Source organism: Leucoraja erinacea, chromosome 8 (assembly GCF_028641065.1).
Source record: "Leucoraja erinacea ecotype New England chromosome 8, Leri_hhj_1, whole genome shotgun sequence".
Lineage (NCBI taxonomy): Eukaryota > Metazoa > Chordata > Chondrichthyes > Rajiformes > Rajidae > Leucoraja > Leucoraja erinaceus.
The window spans coordinates 20,115,128-20,136,538 of NC_073384.1; the positions used below are offsets into that span (position 1 = coordinate 20,115,128).

The window sequence follows — 21,411 nt, forward strand, 5'->3', positions numbered from 1 at the left end:
GTTTGATCTGTATTTTATGAGGAGTTACGATGAGGGATTACGTGCCCTCCGCTCCCACCCTCATTATATAGATCAAACTAATAAACTGATGTCTCACTGATCTTTACTATGTTTCGACAAGGTCCCACATAAGAAATTAGTATACAAACTTAAAGCACAAGGCATTGGGGGTTCAGTATTGATGTGGATAGAGAACTGGCTGGCAAACAGGAAGCAAAGAGTAGGAGTAAACGGGTCCTTTTCACAATGGCAGGCAGTGACTAGTGGGGTACCCCAAGGCTCAGTACTGGGACCCCAGCTATTTACAATATATATTAATGATCTGGATGAGGGAATTGAAGGCAATATCTCGAAGTTTGCGGATGACACTAAGCTGGGGGGCAGTGTTAGCTGTGAGGAGGATGCTAGGAGACTGCAGGGTGACTTGGATAGGCTGGGTGAGTGGGCAAATGTTTGGCAGATGCAGTATAATGTGGATAAATGTGAGGTTATCCATTTTGGTGGCAAAAACAGGAAAGCAGACTATTATCTAAATGGTGGCCGATTGGGAAAGGGGGAGATGCAGCGAGACCTGGGTGTCATGATACACCAGTCATTGAAGGTAGGCATGCAGGTGCAGCAGGCAGTAAAGAAAGCGAATGGTATGTTAGCTTTCATTGCAATAGGATTTGAGTATAGGAGCAGGGAGGTTCTACTGCAGTTGTACAGGGTCTTGGTGAGACCACACCTGGAGTATTGCGTACAGTTTTGGTCTCCAAATCTGAGGAAGGACATTATTGCCATGTAGGGAGTGCAGAGACGGTTCACCAGACTGATTCCTGGGATGTCAGGACTAAGATTAAAGTTTTTATAGAAAAAAAAATGTCTGTTAGGGAAGACAAGCTTAATCTTGGGCCAATGAGGGTTTGTTCAGTGTTGTACACAGAGGGTAGTTGTTGTGTAGAGGGAAATCCTAAGTGCAGGGTACGGGATACTGAGTTGGGATGATCAGCCATGATCATTTTGGCTCGAAGGGCCGAATGGCTATCCTGAGATGGTAGATATCAAGATGATGCCACAAAGGGGAGAATCTCAAAGTAAGAGGAAATAATTAAAAGAACTATAATTATAAGGATTATCAGAAAGTATTGAAACAGGATAGGACTTGAAACAGATTCTTCTTCTCAGATAGGGCTTCTTCACGTAATCCTCAGTAACTCCTCATAAAATTAGGAAGTCTCGTTTATCTTACTATTAAATTAAAGTTTTTGAAAAAAAAGACATCTTGCCAATGGGTTTGTTGTGTTGTACTGTAAGATGGCCATGAGATGGTAGATATCCAGGTATCTCAAAGTAAGAGGAAATATCAGAAAGATGAAACAGGTAGACTTGAAACAGTCCTTCTCAGATAGGATGTCCTCAGTTCTTAGGAATTCTCTACCCAAGTGCGTTGTGGCTGGATCAGCCAGGTATCTAAATAAGATGTAGATAAATTTCTGAACGATTGAGAATTCAGGGCCAAAGAGAGCTGGTGCTGAATAGGATTTGAGGCCTAGGGCAGATCAACCATCATCATAGAGAATCTCCTGCTCATATTTTCTTGTGTTCTTATACCATTGAAAAGATACAAATTAGATGCAAAGCACTTTGGGAAGTTATGAAGAATGATCTTTCAATACAAGTCTTTGTTCCTCACGTGTGCTCAATGGCTTTAGATTTTATTTGGAGGAAAATTTGCATAATTCAGGTAAAATTTGCAAAAAGCCACTCTCTGCTGATGTATTCTAGGTTACATTGTTAGAAAGAATTGGCCCCAGAAAACAAAGTTTTAGTGAGAGTGGCAGCGTGGAGACAATGGTTTACTGTGGAAGTTACCAATCAAGCAATTTCTGCTCTTGGTGCCTTAGCTTGCTTGCAGTATTACTTAGTTAAATGTTACAAACTCTTCAACATCCTGTATGATGAAAATGCAGATCAGAATGATTAGGAGGCTTGGGCCCTTACTATCTTTAAATCATTGCGGTCTCTGTGGTTCTGCTCGCGGTTTGCTATCGTGGCTACCCCAGAGGAGGTAATGGTCAGGTTAGATGTCAGAGACAGGTGAGGGAGGAGGACCTGACTGCCTGCTTCATCCCTGCGTGGAATCAAAGAATCTGATGTAACTGTGCAGCAGGTAGATCCAACTATATCTCTGAAAGCCACAGCTTCAAGCTCCTGGGCTTGTACATCTCTGAAGATATGTCCAGGGCACTGCACATTGCAGCAATCACAGAGAAAGCTCATCAACCAATGCTTCTGTTTCCTCTAAAGTGTGAGGATGTTCAAGAATTTACCAAATACTCTATCAAACCTCTGCTGGTGAAAGGTGTAGAGCATACTGACTGGTTGCTTCAAAGCCTGGATCATTAACTCAAACATCCAAGTTAAAATAAGGCTACAGAAAATGATGCTTATTGCCTGGACCATCGCAAGTATTGACTTTCCACCATCGAAGGGAGTTACAGCAAACGCTGCCCAATATCGTCAAAGACTCACGCTACCATGACCATGATCTCATCGCACTGCTACCCTCGGCAACAATGTACGGGATTCTGAGAACTATCATCTCCAAGTTCAAGAACAGCATCTTTTCATCAATCATCAGGCTCTTGAACCATACTGTACAACGCTTACCACAATGCTAACTATGGACTATATGCGTTGCACTGCGTACTTTGAGTTCCACTATTATGGTCTAGTTACCTAATGTATTACAATTTATTGTATCAATGATTATTTTATGTTTATTTTTTTATTGTATTTTTGGATAATAAGACTGGATTGTGTGTTGGGCAAATCACTGGGCATAAACTACCTAGAAATGTTAAGTGCACTCCATGGCCTTAAGTCATATTGTTCTGGGTTAAATCACCAGCATGTTAGACTACAAATTGACAACACCTCCGTGGTAGCATATATCAACCATATGGGTAGAACTAAATCAACATCATGTGACAATCTGGCCAACACAATTTGGCAATGGTGTATCCAGAGAAATATTTGGATATCAGCTACCTACTTACCAGGTAAACTAAATTTAGTGGCAGGCACCAGGTCACGCAAATTCAATGAAAACACTGAATGGATGTTGGATGAAAATGTATTTGCTGAAATTACGGCATAGAATTACAGAGCTTTAAAATCTTCACGTAGTCACTCACGTGACTCCGAAGTACAATAGTAAGATTAAACGAGAACTTACCAGTTTGAAGTTTGATCTTTATTTTATGAGGAGGAACGTTGAGGGAATACGTGCCCTCCGCTCCCACCCTTGATCATATCCTGAACTGGTATCTCTTCTCTAATCTTACTATGTTTAGTCATTACAGTTATCTGTGATTCCACACCGCTGCTTTGAAGAATGACACGCATGCGTCCTAGCGGGGTTCTTCACCTATTCCCTCAACGTTCCTCCTCATAAAATAAAGATCAAACTTCAAACTGGTAAGTTCTCGTTTAATCTTACTATTAACCACCGCAGCACCACCGTATCCCAGTCTGTGACACATCATTGCAGAAGTGAGGATTTTAACAGGGGTCACAGGAGGTGGTTGGGAACCATGAAACTGCAACGGGTTAGTAGTTTTAGGACAGGGAGAAAGGAAAGTGGGAAGTCATGTTGTCACTATTCTGAGCCCATGATACCAAAATGCACAAGCAGGCTGACTCATCTTTAACTGCCACACCTTGATTATAGCCTGCAGAGTTAATCATTATTCAGAGTGTTTAAAATAATCCACTGCCTATCAGCCTTCACCAGAACTCCTGTCTGCACCACTTCAGTGCGCTGCGTGGGATGTGTGCTGCAGTGATAGTGCCTGATTTAGTTCTCTTATTGTCACTTCAGTATCCTCCAGTTGTTGAAGAGAAATTGTTTTTAATTAAAACATTGCTGCGGTGTATTTTTAAATAACAGGGAGCTTGTAAAATTAGGATCTGCTTTCGTACAACCATAGACATCGGCAGGGCGGCTGTGGGTTAATTACAGTGGTGTGATGAGGTTGATGGCCTATTGAAGACTTCTCACTCAATGGATGCCTCTGGTTTCTCTGTAATGTTCAAGGGCATGCACTGTATCCCATTGACTGTAACTTGCTGTATGCACTGTCTGACAGGTCTATCATACTTCCTTTGTTCAATAAATAGGGTGTGTGTCCCCTCATTGAATATGTACATTGCATTTGGAATTGCTATTTGATGGTCAAATCATTATCTAATTTTGTTAGCCACCGAGGGGCACATTCCAGACTCATGCCAAGATCAGGAATAGCTACTTCCCCACAGCCATCAGGCTATTAAACCTGGCTCGGACAAAACTCTGATTATTAATAACCCATTATCTGTTATTTGCACTTAATCAGTTTATTTATTCATGTGTGTATATATTTATATTATGGTATATGGACACACTGATCTGTTTTGTAGTAAATGCCTACTATGTTCTGTGAGCTGAAGCAAAGCAAGAATTTAATTGTACTATCAGGGACACATGACAATAAACTCACTTGACTTGACTTCAGAGTGCTTGATGAGCAAAGGCCTGCAGTGGTTGGAATGGCTACATCTTTGTGACTCTGCTTGACCATTTCTACTTAGCCATTACAACTTTTAAATATTGTTTAGTTCAGAAACGCAGCATTGAAACAGGTCCTTCGGCCCACCAAATCCATGCCGACCAGTGATCCACGTACATTAGTACTAACCTACACACGAGGGACAATTTACAATTCTTTTTGAAGCCAATTAACCTACCAACCTGTACATCTTTGGAGTGTGGGAGGAAACTGGAGCTCCCAGAGAAAACCCACGTGGTCACGGGGACAAACTCCGTACTGAAAGCACCTGTGGTAAAGTTCGAACCCGGGACTCTGGCGCACTAGGAAAGCACTGTACCACTACGCCAGCATGCCGGTCAACTTGTTGAAGTAGAGAGCAACACTATTTTACATCATTGTGGTAGCCTTAGAAAGTCATGGAGTCATAAAGTACTGAAACAGGCCCTTCAGTCCAACTCATCCATGCGAAACAAGCTGCCCCATCTAAGCCAATTTGCCTGCGTTTGGCTCCCATCCCTCTAAACCTTTCCTATCCAGATTGTATTCCTAATGATGTTTGAATGTTGTTATTGTACGTGCCTCAACCACTTGCTTGGGCATCTTGTTCGAGATACCCACCACCCTTTGTGTCAAAAGGTTTCCTCTCAAGTTCCTAATAAAGCCTTCCGCTCTCACCTTCAACACATGCCCTTGAGTCGTTGTCCTTGAGTCCCTACCTTGCGGAAAAAAAGACTCTGTGCATTCACCCCATCTATTCCCCTCATTATTTTTACACCAATATGATCAGCATTAACGGCGACCACTCTCACATCTTAATATAATGGTCCCAATCCAATTGCCTCAACACACAAATCTAGGCGATGCTCCAGTGCAGTACAGAGGAAGTGTTGCACTGTCTGAGGTGCTGTCTTTTGGATGGCATGTCAAACGAAGGACAGTCTCCTTTAAACACTCTGCTAGAGGAACTCAGCGGATCAAGTAGCATCTGTGAAAGATCATGACCTGAAATATTAACTGTACATTTTCCTTCACTGATTGTGCCTGATCTATTGAGTTCCTCCAGCAGATTGATTGGTGCTCCAGATTTCAGCATTGGCAGTCTCTTGAATCTCTTTAAACCAGTGTGTTCTGCTGGGTGGATGTGAAAGAACCTATGGAAGAACAGCAGGGATATTTCAGAACAATATTTATCTCTCAATCGACAACCCTGGAAGCTTGCAGTATGCAATCTGGCAGTGATAGATTGATAGAGTGATAGAGTCATATAGCACGGAAACAGGACCATTGGTCCGGTTTACCCATTCCGACCCACATGTCTACTCTGGTTCCACCTCCTTGTGTTCGTCCCATTTGCCCACATTTGGCTATTATCCCTCAAAGCCTTTCCTACCCATGTATCTATCCAAACGCCCTTCAAAGGCTGTTATAGTTTCTGCTCAACTACCTCCTTGGCATCTCATTCCATACACCCACCTACGTGAAAAACGTACCCCCTTAGATTCCTATTAAATCTTTCGCTTCTCACCTTAACCCCATGTCCCCTTAAAATAGTATCCACACATTAAAAAGTCATCCATTGACCATAAAGCGATTTGGGAGATTTTTTAAACACATCTTTTTTTTAATTTTAATGGCACAAGTGCAACTTAAGTTGGAAATAAAATGATTTGGTCACTTGGCAACAGTAGCGGTACCCTCGCTGGTTGCTATGGGTTTCATCATTGCCTTTTACCTTCAAATGTCCTGTTTCCAAGCTGCCACCATTTGTTGCACATCTCTTCCATGTCCCACTCACCACAAAACAAACAGCTTTTACGTGCCCTGGCTGGATAGTACTTGAGCTGGTCATCACATACTCCACCTGCCCTAGTCCGTTCCACCATCAATTCTTATTATCACTAATAGTCAAAGCTGCTCAAAGAGTAAAATGTTTACCTTATTTCAATGCGCACCATGCTTTATGTTTAAGACTGCCCACAACAGATACTTGGAAATTAATTGTTAATGCAAAGGGACTTTAAGGCAGTCTTGGAGAGGTAGCAGGGAGACAGGCAAGCATGAAATTTATAAAGCTAAAAATATTTATACTCTGACAGTTGCTTCTTGATTTCTGCAGCAGGTTACTAAAACATCCTTCAGGCTGAAAATGCAGCTGTAATTGAGATTTCAGCTTGACTGAGGCACTATTAGTGTGAACTAGTAATGATTGAATGCATTGTGTCCAAATATAGCAGTGGATGACTCAACCATGGTGCCATTAAATAGAGCTACTTACCATAAGATATATCCAGTGGAAAAGAAGCTAACTGCAGCCTGGCCTGTCGTTCTGTTAGGATAATGATGATGAGTTGTCCTCATTTCAATCAGAATGAAGGGAAGGACTGTGGTGTGCTGCAAAACAAAATAACAAAATGAAAATGTAGCATGCTGAGACTGAAAAGTGATAAAATACCTATTAGCAATTCAAATTGACCACCTTGAATAATTGAAGAAAAGAAGTGAGCTGCAATTTTGCAATGAGACGACTTTTGAATCTGCCTCCATCAAGATACTTTACACTCCCTTTGGGGTGTCATCTCATTATATATCACAGTGATCCTACATCCTGAGATTTCTCTATACTGGCAGTCAGAGTATTGATGCCAACTCAGTCAATCAGTACCCAGGGGTGTTAAAACATAAAGTTAACCAGTTCCTGCATTATTTTTCCACATGTGCCAGCAAACAGCTCGAGAGGGGGAGGCAAACTTCTGGGCTTAGTTAACAGACCTGCAGAGTTTCTTATTACCCAGGGCATGCTGAGTTATTTTGAATAGGTAGTAATTATGCCACATTCACAATGCTGGCTGACACTAATGGTGAAGGCAGGCAATTAAACATTTTTTAGCCACGTGGAGCAAAGTCAGAGTGAATGTTAAAAAGTGTTTAAAAAAAAGAATGTGTTGGAAATTCAATCAACTATTCCAGCCCTCTGCCTAAACTTTTCAGCATTCATGTATTCATTTAATTTGTCTCTTTTCCCATTCGCCATTGGCCGACCTATTATTATTCACTAGCCTTAACTTCTCTCTCTTAGTCACCTACATCATCCAATTCACCAGTCTGCACTGCTCCCTTACTGAATACCTTCCTTCTTCTTCTCTCCGTGCCTATCCCTACGTTTGCCGCAACGTGTTCCATTCTAGGTTCTGGTGCAAGTTCTTCAACTTAAATGTCCACGCTCTCTCCCCAGATGCTGCATGATCTACTGATTATTTCCAACACCTTCTGTCTTGATTTCTGATCTCCAGTATCTGTAGTATGTTACTTTGCAAATACCATGGCAACAAAAGCCAGGCATATAAAACACAAGTCACTGCAGATGCGGGAATTTTGAGGAATCTTGCTCAACAGTCTGAAGAAGGGTCCTGACTTAAAATGTTGTCCATTCATTCTTTCTGCAGCTGCTGGTGTGTTTTTTGATACAGCTATATAGGGTCATTAACTTATTAAAATGTTCCAGAATGATGCACATGACTGTTAAAAAAGGAAAACGAAATATAAAGCCACAGCATGAAGCCAAGTTATTGTGGCAGGTGACTAATAATTTGGTTATGGGAATCGGTTTGAAGGAGATTTACAACGCGATGTTTCCAGGACTTGAGAGTTTAGGGAGAGATTGCCGAAGCTAGGACTTTAATCCTTGGTGCACAGCAAGTTAAGATGTGATTCTGTAGAGGTGTTTAAAATCATGAAGGGGACTTGATGGGGTAAAATCATGAAGAGGAATTGAAAGGCGCAGTATTTTAACCAGGGTAGGGGAATCACAAATCCCATTTAATGACCTGTTTTGTAGATGGTGATAAAGAAAAAGGATACCATAGCATAAATCCTCATCCTAAACCTAAACTTAGTGCTAATCTAAATCTAACCATGGGCCTGGCCTTGGCCTTGATCCTAACCCAAATCCTAGCTTCAGAATCAACATCAGACATCTCCATAATATTCCAGATGCAATCACACCGAGGTCCTATGTAACTTCGACACTTACACCCTGATCTATTAATAAAGGCCAATGGGAAATTTCCCTTTCTAATTATTTGCTGAAATTGAAAGTTAATTAATCCATATACAAGGACAAGCAAGCCGCATCTGTTCCCAAGATGAGGTGTTCCACGCCAGGGCATCGGAAATGTCCTCAATCTTCAGGGAATGGTGGTTCCCCTCCCCTACTGACAGAGGCTCTCACCAGGGTCTCTTCAATACCCTGTAACACTGCTCTCTCTCCCCATCCCCCCACTCGTAACAAGGGCAGAGTCCCCCAAGTCCTCACCTTTCACCCCACTAGCCGTCACATAAAACAAATAGTCCTCCGTCATTTTCGCCTCCTCCAACGTGACCCCACCACTCGTCACATCTTCCCATCTCCCCCCCTGTCTGCTTTTCGCAAAAAACGCTCACTCCGTAACTCCCTTGTCAATTCCTCCCTTCCCTCCCGCACAACCCCCCCGCCCCCCCCCCCCCCCCCCCCCCCCCCCCCCCCCCCCCGGGCATTTTCCTCCCCCCTCAGCTCCATTCAAGGACCCAAGCAGTCATTCCAGGTGTGACAGAGGTTCACCTGCATCTCCTCCAACCTCATCTATTGCATCCGCTGCTCTAGATGCCAGCTGATCTACATCGGTAAGACCAAGCGCAGGCTTGGCGATTGTTTCGCCGAACACGGTCCGCATTAACCAACCTGATTTCCTGGTGGCTCAGCACTTCAACTCCCCCTCACATTCCGAATCCGACCTTTCTGTCCTGGGCCTCCTCCATGGCCAGACTGAGCACCACTGGAAATTGGAGGAGCAACACCTCATATTCCGCTTGGGCAGTTTGCACCTTAGCGGCATAAACATTGACCTCCAATTTCCGGTAGCCCTTGCTGTCTCCTCCCCTTCTCAGCTCTCCCTCAGCCTTTGGGCTCCTCCTCTTCCTTTCTCCTTTCTTCTCCCCCCCCCCCCCCCCCCCCCCCCCCCCCCAACCCTATATCAGTCTGAAGAAGGGTTTTGGGCCGGAACGTTGCCTATTTCCTTCGCTCCATAGATGCTGCTGCACCCGCTGAGTTTCTCCAGCACTTTTGTTTTGTCAACCAAGACCCTCCTTTAAATCTTTCAGCATTTTAAAAATATTCTATTGTTTTTTCTATCAAAGGGATGCTTACATATTTCCACTATATATTATTGCACATTCATGTAGCCTGTCAATATCCCTTTAAAGTCTCTCTTCATCCTCCTTACAGCCCATGTTGCCATCTAACTTTATCGTCCCAACAACCTTCACCATATTGCCCTTGAGTTCTTATTTCAAATCATTGGTTTAGATTAATAATAGGTGTGGTCCCAGCACTGATCCATAGAACAGCCTACTGTTTATTGCCTCCCAACCCAAATGTGGATTCAGTCAGCACTACTCACTGTATACTATCTGTAAACCAAGCTCCAGTCCACACCTGTAACTAACCCTAAAATACTATTAGTTCTGCTTTTTAAAAAATCCCTTTAGTGTCATCATATTGAAGAACATCTGACACATCAGCTGCTTCAGCCACATCTTTTCCATATTTCTAACCTCAAAAAATTCCAGCAGATTTGTTGATGATCTCCCTTTCATTACTTCATGCTGACTCTGCACGATCCTATTATTTATTTTGAACTGTCCACTCACCACTTCCTTAATAATAGTTTCCGACATTTTCCTTACTGCAGATGTCAGACTAAAAAGTTGTAGCATCTTGTTTTCTCTTACCATTGTTTCTTAAAAAATGGGGTTACCTTTGCTCCCTTTCAGTCTGTGGGGAAACCTAAAATCTTTAGTATGATGGAAATGATAACCATGCATTAGGCATTATGCATCAGTTTGTGGGCAGTGGGATAATGATCTCTCCTGTGTTCACTGTTCTCTTTACTGATATATGGTCTCACTAGATTGGTACATTGATCTATACTGCAATTTCATTATCTTCATCTAGTTCCACTCACTTTTATTGGGGTCCATACCTTTGTGTATATTTTATTTTTATTTGTGGTGGAGAAGGTTGAGTGTGTACATTTGGGGGAATGGGGGACACAGGACTTAGTGTTAGGGTTAGAACCAGAGTAAGGGCCAGAGATAGGGTTAGGATAGAGCTAAGTTAGGGTCAAGGTCTATCGCTATGATTAGAGTTAGGATCAAGACTTAGGCCAGGCCCATGGTTAGGTTTAGATTAGGACAAAGGTTAGGGTTAGGGTAAGGATTTATGTGGTATCCTTATCACCATCTCCATCAAAATCCTCGAAAGCTGATCATTGGATCATGGGGATTTGTCGACTTTCAGTCATGTAATAGCTTGCTCGGTGTGAAGACTAAGGGAAAAAAACACTGAAAATTTCTCCATGTGATAATGTGATCATTGCAATTTACAGAAGCCAATTAACCTGCAAACCTGCATGTCTATGGAATGTGGAATGAAAACGGAGCACCAGTGAAAACTCACATGGTCACAGGGAGAATGTACAAATTCTGTACGGACAGTACCGATAGTCAAGATGAAATCCTGGTATCTGATGCTGTAAAACAGCAACTCTACCGTTGTGCCACTGTACCAACATTTTACACCATTTTGGACAGAGGTCCACCGTGTCTAGGCCAACCAACATGCCTATCTACGTATACAAATCCTGCTTGCCTGCGTTAATGCTGTTCCTTATCCTGATGGCTCTTGACCTCATTACTGTTTATGCCTCCCCACTGGTATGTGGCAGAAGGAATCAAAGACTTTCATCCATGAGAAAGTCAGGCCTGCGATGGAGACACTGGAGCAAATACACAAATTAACGTATGTAGTCTGAGAGGCCAGGGTACCCGAGGGAGGTGTAGAGAAGAGATAACCAGCCAACTACATTTCAGGAGTAAATTAAAATAAAAAAAATACAGCAGATGCTGGAAATCTGAAATAATGCATGAACCAATCAGCTGGTCAGGCAACGTCTTCAATTGAAGCAACACATCTACTTTTCTAATAGTTTATACACGCAGAAATACACAGAGTATTTCCAGCATTATCACTTTCTATAATACAACAAATTTCAAGGCTTTGTTAAAAGCCCTGGGAAGGTAGTGAGGCAGAGAATCGACAAAGATTAGTAAACTGAGAATCAAATGCTGGTAAATGGGGTTAGTACTTGACGGTTGGCATGGACATGATGGGCCAAAGGGCCTGTATTTGTGTTGCATGTTTCCATGACTCTGGTGTTTTTCATGGCCCTGACAGGCAGGCTATTAGAAACAAGCAGTAATACTATAACAGTTATGTGTACGGGCATATTTGATGAAGACAGATAAATTAAGTTTGCTTCGGTGTGTAGACTAGAATAAAATCATTAGTAGGAATTGGAAATGATGAAATCCAAAATAGAAACAGAAGGTGTTGGAAATGCACAGGTGGTTAGTTGGTTTCTGCTACAACTACTCTTCCCATTTCAACGGCACTATCAACATTGTACAGTACAACAAAGTCCTTTTCAGAAGTATCAGGGAAAACCTGATATTGATCCTTGCATTAGAGCTGCTGATGATCAAATACTCAATCGACGGAGTGTGTTCAAAGCAGCATATTAAAGAAGTAAATAGTGAAAATGTTTTACAAGGTTGGCAGGGATGTGTGGGGCTGAAGAGCCTGTTTCCATGCTATACAACTTCATGACACTGTGACTTTGAAAGAAAACCAGAGGTTTGAACGCTAATAGCTGAAAGGACAATCAGCCAAAGGGGAGCCATTAAATTTAAGGATGATCAAAACCCCAAAACGAAATGGGATGATGGTAATTCTGGATTAGCGGCAGAGAAGGTCAGAACTATAGACCAATGAAGGATTTGGGAAATAAGGCTCTAAAGAAAGAGCACGGAAACAGGCCCTTCAGTCCAATCTCATCAATGCAGTCCAAGATATCTGTCTAAGGCAGTCCCATTGTTAATGAGAGACTAGTCAATGAGCACGGGGATTGATAGATGAATGGAATGTGCATGATATAGAGCAAAGTTGGTTAAATGCCTCTCCACTCCCACACTGATCAGTGAGCCAATCTGTCTATGTAGGCAGGATAAACAGCATCAGTAGTTGAAAGATAGAAGAGAATTGACAGTAGTCCCATTCAGGCTTGTCCTATCCCCCTGCATTATTACACAATTTATCCCAGATCTTTTCCATTTTTCTACCAAAATTGCTCTAGGAGATTGTATGAGCTTGGAGAAGCAGAGAGGAACGTTATATGCAAATTAGAGCCAGGCTTCTTAAAAGTTTAGTTGGGAAACACTACTCCATCCCAGAGCCTTCCCTATCAAAGACATAGATGGAGTAGACAGAAGCATTTTTTTTCTCAGAGTGGAAATGAGTCTATGAGTGGAATTGAAATAGACTAAGTTTAGTTCAGTTTAGTTTATTGTCACGTGTACCAAGGTACCGGAGGCATAGGTTTAAGGTCAGAGGGGGAAGGTTTAAAAGAGATGCATGGGGCAAGCTTTTGACAAAGACAGTGGTGGATGCCTGGAACATGCTGCCTGGGAAGTTGATGGAAGCAGATACGACAGTGGCATTTAAGATGCTTTTAGATAGGCACATGCATATCTGGGAATGGAGGGATATTTATTTATGCTGGCAGAGAAGATTAACGGCATCATGTTCAGCACAGACATTGTGGACCAGTGCTCTACTGTTCTGTGTTCTATGAATGTTTACGTGGTGGAATGATCTGCCAAGTGTTGTAGATTCAATTGCAGTGACCTGGATAAGTAGAGAAAAGGAGAGAACTGTTGAGCGATGAGGAGAGGGCAGGGAAATATGTGTAACTGGATTGCTCTCACAAAGATCTGATGGGTCAAATGGCCTCTTTCTCAAATTCAAATAGCTCTGTTAAGGGCCTGTCCCACTTGGATGACCTAATCCACGAGTTTAGAAGACCCTAGACAAGTTTAAAAAAATGTCAAGGTCGTGTTGACTCGCCAAAGTAAAAGACCTCCTATGACCTCCTATGACTATGTCTACGACCCCCTATGACTATGTCTACGACTATGTCCACGACCTCCTCCGACCCCCCTCGACCTCAGTCTTCCACACCTAAGACCAACTACGACTAACTACGAGTGGAAAATGATCACATGAGAAAATTATGTCATGGCTGCATTTTTGTCTCTCAAGCCAGTTACCGACCCATGACTACCTTACGATTACCTACGACTGTCTATGACAACCTACGACTACTATCACGACCTACTACAACCTACCTACTAGTAAAAAGTATTAATTCTTTCCATGCCGACCTTTTTTTTACTCATGGACATTTTTTATCAGGCTGGAAAAAACGCTGCGACGTACTTGAGGCCACGAGTATGCGGAGACCACTCACGAGCATGAGGAGGAGGTACGAAGACCTCCTACGACCTCGTGATGACCATGCTGCGAGTATGAGTTAAGGGGAAACTCAGCAGAGGTCGCCAATTAAGTAATGAAAGTGGGACAGGGGCTTTAGCCAGCGTCCTCAGTTCATAGTTTTTCTGTCAGTCATCCTTTTGTGATATTAATTAATTTTGCATCTCTGACTCTACCAGCATCTACCTGCAGTTCACAGCTTTTACTTTTCTCTTTATTTGTTTTTTCTCTCTCTTTAGTTCTCATCATTTACTGATCAGGCTTCAACCCTGGTCTTATGCTGTCAGAGATATTCCTTTTGTTATCTTTATCCCCTCCAAACCCTCAGTGTGAAGAAGTGTCTCGACCCGAAACATCACCCATTCCTTCTCTCCAGAGATGTTGCCTGTCCCGCTGAGTTACTCCAGCATTTTGCGTCTATCTTCATTGCAACTTAACACAAACCCATTTTCACTTTTTCCAGTTGTGATGAAAATTTGAAGCATTAACTCTTTTCTTTCCTCAGATGCTGCCTGACCTGCTAAGAATTTCCAGCCTTTTCTGTTTCTATTTCAGGTTTCCAGTTGCTGCAGTTTATTTCTATTTTCAATCTTTTTCTCTTTGGAACCACTCTGAGATTTTCTACGCAATTTTGTTTATCTTGAAAAAAAAAGACTGATTGTGATAGTTTACAGTTTGGGTGTTACTTTTGTCCATCCTTCTTGAAGTATTTGGGGTAACTTCCCATTGGAAGATCAGGGATAATAAGTCGGTGCATATATCTATCATCAAAAAAGGCCATCAATGAGAAAAGATTGTGACCATATCTTTCCAAACAAATTACTTTTCTGAATGAAATATTTATTGTACATAATTGAAAAGAGCCCATCGCTCCTTCACTATTACACAATGAAGGCAAGCCAAGATCATGGCTGAAGTCAAGGTGGGAGAGACCCATCAATAGGGAAGAGTTAAGCCCCTGTCCCACATAGGAGACCAAAACAGCAACCTCTGGTGACCTTGCCCGCCACCCAAGGTTTCCATGAGGTCACCGGAGGTTTTGGTCACTCTCCCTAATTGTCGAAAGTGGTTTCCGCATGGTCGAGTCTTCATCTAGGTTGCTGCTATTTTTTCATCATGATTAAAGCCGGCTTCGACTAAAAATCGACTAGTCAAAGCCGGTTTTCTTCATAGTCGAGGAAGGTTTTCAACATATGCGTGGGAGGTGGTAGGAGGTTGCAGGTCACCTCGACCTTAATTTTTTTTTGGGTGGTGGGCAAGGTCACCACAGTATGCTGTTTAGGTCTCCTAAGTGGGACAGGGGCATTAAAGGCCTGTCCCACTTAGGCGATTTTTAGGTGACTGCCGACAACAGTCACAGCCGTAGAGGGACACTGAAAAACCGGCTTCTCTGGACCCACCCTACGACAGTGTCTACAACAAGCCCACACCTAGTCGACATCAAGTTACCACAAGCTACGTCAACCGGCGACACATATTCCTCGCGACTTAGGACATCCACCCACGACCACACATACGACAACCTACAACAACCTTCGACCACACAGGTGACAACCTACGACAACCAAAGTCAACTTATGTCCACCCTCGACAAGATATAACCATATAACAATTACAGCACGGAAACAGGCCATCTCGACCCTTCTAGTCCGTGCCGAACACGTATTCTCCCCTAGTCCCATATACCTGCGCTCAGACCATAACCCACCATTCCTTTCCCGTCCACATAACTATCCAATTTATTTTTAAATGATAAAAATGAACCTGCCTCCACCACCTTCACTGGAAGCTCATTCCACACAGCCACCACTCTCTGAGTAAAGAAGTCCCCCCTCATGTTACTCCTAAACTTCTGTCCCTTAATTCTCAAGTCATGTCCCCTTGTTTGAATCTTCCCTACTCTCAGTGGGAAAAGCTTATCCACGTCAACTCTGTCTATCCCTCTCATCATTTCAAAGACCTCTATCAAGTCCCCCCTTAACCTTCTGCGCTCCAAAGAATAAAGCCCTAACTTGTTCAACCTTTCTCTGTAACTTAGTTGCTGAAACCCAGGCAACATTCTAGTAAATCTCCTCTGTACTCTCTCTATTTTGTTGACATCCTTCTTATAATTAGGCAACCAAAATTGTACACCATACTCCAGAATTGGCCTCACCAATGCCTTGTATACTTTTAACATTACATCCCAGCTTCTACACTCAATGCTCTAATTTATAAAGGCTAGCATACCAAAAGCTTTCCTTATCACCCTATCTACATGAGATTCCACTTTCAGGGAACTGTGCACAGTTATTCCCAGATCCCTCTGTTCACCTGCATTCTTCAATTCCCTACCATTTACCATATATGACAAGTTACGACCCTGTTGACGACAACTGAAGCCAACTGAAGACAATTCAGTCGCCGGTACTTGTCGCTGGTTGACGTAGGTTGAAGTAGGTAGTCACCAATGGAATTCATCGAAGTCAGCACCCAGCGACAACCAACGCCACCTGGGTCATCCTGTCGACAACCTACGACAACCTTCGACAGCACCTACGACAGGAAAAGACAGGCAATGTCAAGCCCACTGTCGCCGAAAGGTTTTGAACATTTCAAAATCCAGCTGCGACAAGAAAAAAGTTACGACCCTTGAGGAGACAACTCACGACAATACAGGCATCGCCCCGCGACCATGTGGTGATAGCCTATTTTCCGGCTGTTGCCGAAAAAATCGCCTAAGTGGGACAGGCCCTTTACAGTATAAAGTCTGAATGGAATAAGTTGAATAAGTTAGGTCTTTATTCTCTGGAGCGCAGAAGGTTAAGGGGGGACTTGATAGAGGTCTTTAAAATGATGAGAGGGATAGACAGAGTTGATGTGGACAAGCTTTTCCCTTTGAGAATAGGGAAGATTCAAACAAGAGGACATGACTTCAGAATTAAGGGACAGAAGTTTAGGGGGAATATGAGGGGGGACTTCTTTACTCAGAGAGTGGTAGCGGTGTGGAATGAGCTTCCAGTGGAAGTGGTGGAGGCAGCTTCATTGGTATCATTTAAAAATAAATTGGATAGGCATATGGATGAGAAGGGAATGGAGGGTTATGGTATGAGTGCAGGCAGGTGGGACTAAGGGAAAAAAAGTTGTTCGGCACGGACTTGTAGGGCCGAGATGGCCTGTTTCCGTCCTGTAATTGTTACATGTTATATGGAATAATAACATCGTAAGCACTGGTGTTACAGAACCAATGCCACAAAGGAATATGTGGGAACTTCTCAACTGGATATGAATCCTTTAATCAGATTGGAAACTCAAATGTAATACTTGTTGTTACAACAGCGATGTAATTTAGTGCTTCGTCAAACATTGTCTCCTCCAGGGCACGTCTCCCATTCACACGTCCACAACAGATGCCATAACTGTCCTCAAACCTGGGCATAATTTTGCCACATGGTAAAAAAGAAGCACAGAAACAGCGTTTAGCTCAAGGTTGATGCTAGTGCTTTGCTTCAATTTAAGAATGAGTACAAAATAGTTGTCTTTATTACCTGGGTATAGATACAGGAGCAGGGACATAAAACAATAGTTCGACCACAACTGAAGTACTGTGTGCAGTTCTGGAGGGAAATGGAGTGATGGAAGAAGTTGCAGAGAAGGTTCATCAAGATGTTGCTTGGGATGAAGAGACTAGATAGGTTAGGTTTGTTTTCCTTGGAGCGGGGAGGGCAAAGGAGGACTCTGATTGAAGTATAAAAAGTTATTAAGGGGAATAGATAGGGTAGATAGTCAGAAACATTTGCTCTGATCAGTCAGCTAAGAGGACATAAGTTTAAAATAAGGGGGAAAAGATTGAGCTAGGATTTAAGGAAACATCTTTTCAACCAGTGTCAAGAAGATGGAGGCATGTAGTATCACAACATTTAAGAAGTATTTAGATGAGCACAAGAAATGCTATTGCAGAGAAGCCTACCAGCCAGTTGCAACAAAATGGGTGGGTATAGATAGTCAGCACCAACAGTGCCCTGACGGGCCTGTTCCCATGTCTATGATCATGTATTTTTCTCATTTGGTGGGTTGGAGGTGGGGAGAGTTAGCAGCTTCCGATTTCTGGGTATTAACATCTCGGATGGGCCCAGCACATAGATGTAATCATGAAGATGATGCATTAACGCATCTACTTTCTAAGAAGTTTAAAGAATTTTGTCATATGTTCATAATTTCAGTTGTTCGAGCAGAATTAGGCCATTTGTCCCATCAAGTTTACTCCGCCATTCAATCATGGCTGAACTATCTTTCCCTCTCAGCCTCATTCTCCTGCCTTCTTCCCACAACCCCTGATACCCGTACTAATCAAGAATCTATCAATCTCCACCTTAAAAATATCCCATCATGTCATGTCTAACAAGCTTCTACAGTCACACTGTAAAATAGTATCCTGACTGGTTGCATCATGGCCTGGCATGGTAATTCCAGCGCACAGAAAAACAAGAGGATGCAATGAGCCCAGTCCATCACGGGCACATATTTTTCCACCTATAAAAACATCCAAATGAGACGCTGCCTCAAGAAATGGGCATCTATCATCAAAAATCCCCTCCATCCTGCCATGGCCACTATTCACTACTAACATCAGGCAGAGGGTGCAAGAACCTGAAGTCCCACACCACCAGTTTTAGGACTAGCTGCTTATTTCAGCCATAGAAATGACCTGCACAACCTTGATCGTAACTCAGCAACGACCACTTACACTACCATGGACTTGATTAATAATTGTGCATTTTTGCACTAGTGTCTTGTTTTTTTTTTTTGCAGTGTTTTCCTCTTAGCTGTCTGCAGCATTTATGTGTAACTTATGTGTAATTTAAGTTTTTGTGTGTTGCCTGAGTGTATGTACCTGTGAAGCAGCTGCAGGCAAGACTTCACATTGTATCTGTACATCTCTGTAGAAAGACATAAAACGCTAGAGTAACTCAGTGGGTCTGGAAGCATCTCTGGAGAAAAGTTATAGGTGATGTTTCCGGTCGAAGGGTCTCGACCCGAAACATCACCTATTCCTTTTCCCTAAAGATACTGCCAGACCCGCTGAGTTACTACAGCTTTTTGTGTCTATCTTCGGTCCAAAACCAGCATCTGCAGTTCTTTCCTGTACATGGCAGCAAATGCAATTTGACTTGACTTAACTCTACCCATCTTTTTCATCCAAACCTTTCTCCCATGTTCATTTACCCATCTCCCCTTTAAATATATCCACATCATTCAGCTTCACTATTCCTTCTGGGAATGAGTTCCACATCGACAACTTTCTCTGGAACAGATATTTCTCCTGAATCGTTTCTTAAAAACTATCCTACATTTATAACCCCACCTGCTGTCTCATGGTACTAGAGGGCTTCAAAGGGAGGTGCAAGTTAGCAAAATGGGAACAAATAAAACTGTTATTTAAATAAAAGTAAAATTGTACTGCAGAAAAACTCTTCCAAGGACTCAATTTCAAGAGACTCAAAGCTATTACTTCCTTCTGTTTGTAGATTTATTTTCTGATATCACGCCGCTCACAGTATACACATCTGCTCTCTGGCACTCAGAAGCTCTTGCAGAATTTCCTGATATCTTCAGACAACCGCACAGTCTGATTATTATCTGCAATTATTATCTGCTGTACAAAGTAATAGTTTAAAAGGAAAACACACCCTTTGTATCTTGGTTTAGTGTCTCACTCTAGCACGGAAATCCCTGTGGCTTCCTTGTAGCATGCTCGCTGTTAACCAACAATAGAAGAATGCAGCCAAATATAGGCATGAGTGTGTGCGCTCTGCAAACTAACGGCACTTGCTTTCTCATACTTTGCACATGTCTGCTAATTTACGGCACAACAGGAGAAAATGAAATCTTCTGCATTTTCTCAAAATCTCCCTTTCTTACTGCCCTGTCTGAACCATACTGATGCCCAGCATAATAGGCGGAAGCTTTGCTGCGATTTCAGTGACGTTACAGATGGTTTGTGGTCTCAATCTACTGTGATAAGGGCAGATTTGCACTCGACTTTGTTAGGTAGTGGAAACTTGTGCATAAATCAAGGTGAAGATTGAGCAGGAAGAATAAAAGCCCTAATTTGGTTTGTTTTATCTCACTGGTATGATGGCAGCTTTATAAGCTGAACAACCATCAATACGATTGGTGCGTTTAATGGTCACTGTAAATTGCTTCTTCTGTGAGTGGTAGAATCTGGGGCAGGTGATGGCAAGAGCGGAACTTGCTATCAAAACATGGAGGGGACGGGGGACACAATTTTTTGGCGGCCACGCGCACAGTCACACACACGCGCGAGGCTTCAGAGGCGCAATCCAGCGCTAAATGCAGCTCAACTCTGCCTGTCTCACAGGGTTAACTACAGCCCTATCTGGACTGACGGGATACCAGCGCTGTTTCTCCGCACTGGCCATATTTCCCGCAAGTCCAGGAAGGCTGTAGGCTCACCTGGTGGGACAGGCAGAGTTGAGCTGGGTTTAGCGCTGTTTCTCTGCGCTGGCTGTGGGCCTGGGGGCAACGCTCCCGTCTGATTCCCAACCAAAGATCCTATTGCGGAGGATTTTTGCTATCGACCTCTCTGGCCACTCACGGGGGTGGGGGTACTCGGGACAGCGGCGGAGACCTGGCCGGGATCGATCCTAGCTGCGGATGAGGCGCAGGTCTGTGCCACGTCTCCCTCCTCTATCCTCAGTCCCACCCCCCCCACTCCGCCCTCCTCCAATCATCGCGCTGAATCATGTCCCGCCCCCATGCCTGCTGACCGACGTCAGCAGGCGCTCAATCATCAGTCACACCCCCACGATCTCGCGGAAAGCGGAGATTTCACCGGGTTTTAAAATCCGGATTTACAAAAACTTGGGGGGAATGTCCCCCACCTCTCAAAACCTGGAGGGGATATGTCCCCTCTGCCCCCCTCCCCCCCGGGTTTTCCGCCCCTGGGTGATGGGAACATGATTAGAGTAGGAAAATTAGTGACAGAAAGTGATGAGTTCCACATCGACAACACAGAAAGTCTGGAAGCTAGCATTGACTTGATGGGCCAAAGTACCTCCTCCCATGCCAAAATATAGAATTCAATTCGACCTGTCTGAGCAGTGAACGGTTTTGGTCGCCTTCCAGGGTTAAGATATGTTTCCCTGACAGTTGAAATAATGCAGATTTACCAAAATGATTCAAAAGGATGAGAGAATGTAATCAGGCACATAGTGACTGGAATCCAGGAGAAGGACGTGACATGTATAAAACTCACAGATAAATTGATGGGGGAAAGACTGAGAAGCAGTTACTTTGGTTGAAGAGTCTAGAGTTAAGATTCAGGGTCAAAGTATAAGAGGGAATTGTAAAAAAGGCAGGTGATGGAAATCTAAAATTGAAACAGCTAATGTTGGAAATATTCAGCATGCC

General features: G+C 43.1%; 1 protein-coding gene across 1 annotated transcript in view; it reads right to left on the reverse strand.

The window, feature by feature from the left end:
• Positions 1-21,411, reverse strand: part of aig1 (androgen-induced 1 (H. sapiens)) — a 70,071-nt gene that overhangs the window by 29,671 nt on the left and 18,989 nt on the right. Inside the window, exon 3 of the mRNA XM_055639143.1 lies at positions 6,850-6,965. Within this exon, the coding sequence (XP_055495118.1) occupies positions 6,850-6,965 (116 nt within the window). The remainder of the gene's footprint in view (positions 1-6,849; positions 6,966-21,411) is intronic.